The sequence below is a fragment of the Papilio polytes genome, unplaced genomic scaffold (assembly GCF_000836215.1).
Source record: "Papilio polytes unplaced genomic scaffold, Ppol_1.0 DF824035.1, whole genome shotgun sequence".
In the NCBI taxonomy this organism is placed as follows: domain Eukaryota; kingdom Metazoa; phylum Arthropoda; class Insecta; order Lepidoptera; family Papilionidae; genus Papilio; species Papilio polytes.
Genome location: NW_013525169.1, coordinates 221,411 through 222,785, shown reverse-complemented (window position 1 = coordinate 222,785; position 1,375 = coordinate 221,411). Strand labels below are relative to the sequence as shown.

General features: G+C 42.2%; 1 protein-coding gene across 1 annotated transcript in view; it reads left to right on the top strand.

The window, feature by feature from the left end:
* Positions 1 to 1,375, top strand: part of LOC106100861 (V-type proton ATPase catalytic subunit A-like) — a 7,139-nt gene that overhangs the window by 5,132 nt on the left and 632 nt on the right. The window contains exons 7-9 of the mRNA XM_013279925.1: positions 341 to 417; positions 648 to 784; positions 1,070 to 1,371. Coding sequence (XP_013135379.1) covers positions 341 to 417; positions 648 to 784; positions 1,070 to 1,371 — 516 coding nt within the window. The remainder of the gene's footprint in view (positions 1 to 340; positions 418 to 647; positions 785 to 1,069; positions 1,372 to 1,375) is intronic.

Here is a 1,375-nt window from a genome sequence, read left to right as displayed (position 1 = left end):
AACAAAGCGAAAACACATTTCTTTGTTATCTAAGATGTTAGCAATCACAGATTATTTATGAATTACTCTCCTTTTGATAAAAAGCCCCACATTTACGATACGCTTTAGGCTATATATTTTCACGATATTAAAATTAATAAGCGAGTAAATTGGAAAAAACTATCTGCGAGAATGGTATAAAAACTACAAGCCAAAAACAGCAGAGAATTAAAGTTGCCATGGTAACTTAAATTCTTAGCCAATAGCAAACCTTTATAGTTATTTGAGAATTTGAATTCTGTCATTAGCAATAAAAAGTTTAATCAAACTAAACGGGAATAGTTTAAATAAATGAAATATCTTTGCAGCAAGTACATGCGCGCGCTGGATGACTTCTACGAGAAGAACTACCCCGAGTTCGTACCGCTCAGGACTAAGGTATGCTTATATCATATATTAGCCGTTGCTCGCGACTTCGCCTACGTTCAATTAAAAAATATAGCCTATATTACTTTTTGATATTGTAGCTTTTTAAGGGTGAAAGAATTTTTGACATTGATCCAGTAGTTTTTGAGTTATATCAATACATACGAAAATACAAAATTTAAAATCTTCCCTTTTTACCACTTATTAGGCGGAGTTTTGAATGTGTGTGTGTGTGTGTGCAGGTGAAGGAGATCCTGCAGGAGGAGGAGGACCTGACGGAGATCGTGCAGCTGGTGGGCAAGGCGTCGCTCGCGGAGACCGACAAGATCACCCTCGAGGTCGCCAAGCTGCTCAAGGATGACTTCCTGCAGCAGAACAGGTACACGTCGTGATTACAGGGCGCCGGTTATAATAAAACAGGCCCCGTACTGCCGCGTCCTTTTACTTGCCTTAAGATTAAATTACTTGGTTAAGGTTTTAGGTTCGAATCCTATGATATACCGAATTTTTGGATACTTACAGTACAGGAAAATATTGGGATTCCTGTACATATCTGGTAAAAAATTTAAAAAGTAAATCAACCCGCAATGAGCCAGTATGGTCACCTGGTCAGATTTTTAGCTTTGTTGGGATGTAATGAGCTGATGAATGTTGTTGTGTTCAGTTACTCGGCGTACGACCGCTTCTGTCCGTTCTACAAGACGGTGGGCATGCTCAAGAACATGATAGCGTTCTACGACATGTCGCGGCACGCCGTCGAGTCCACCGCGCAGTCCGACAACAAGGTCACGTGGAACGTCATCCGCGACGCCATGGGCAACGTGCTCTACCAGCTCTCCTCCATGAAGTTCAAGGTGCGTCACTTCGCCACACTACGCCACACTGCGCCACAATACGCCAGACTACACCACATTGCGCCTCATTACGCCACATTAAGTCATATTGCGCCGCATTACGCCACATTACGCCA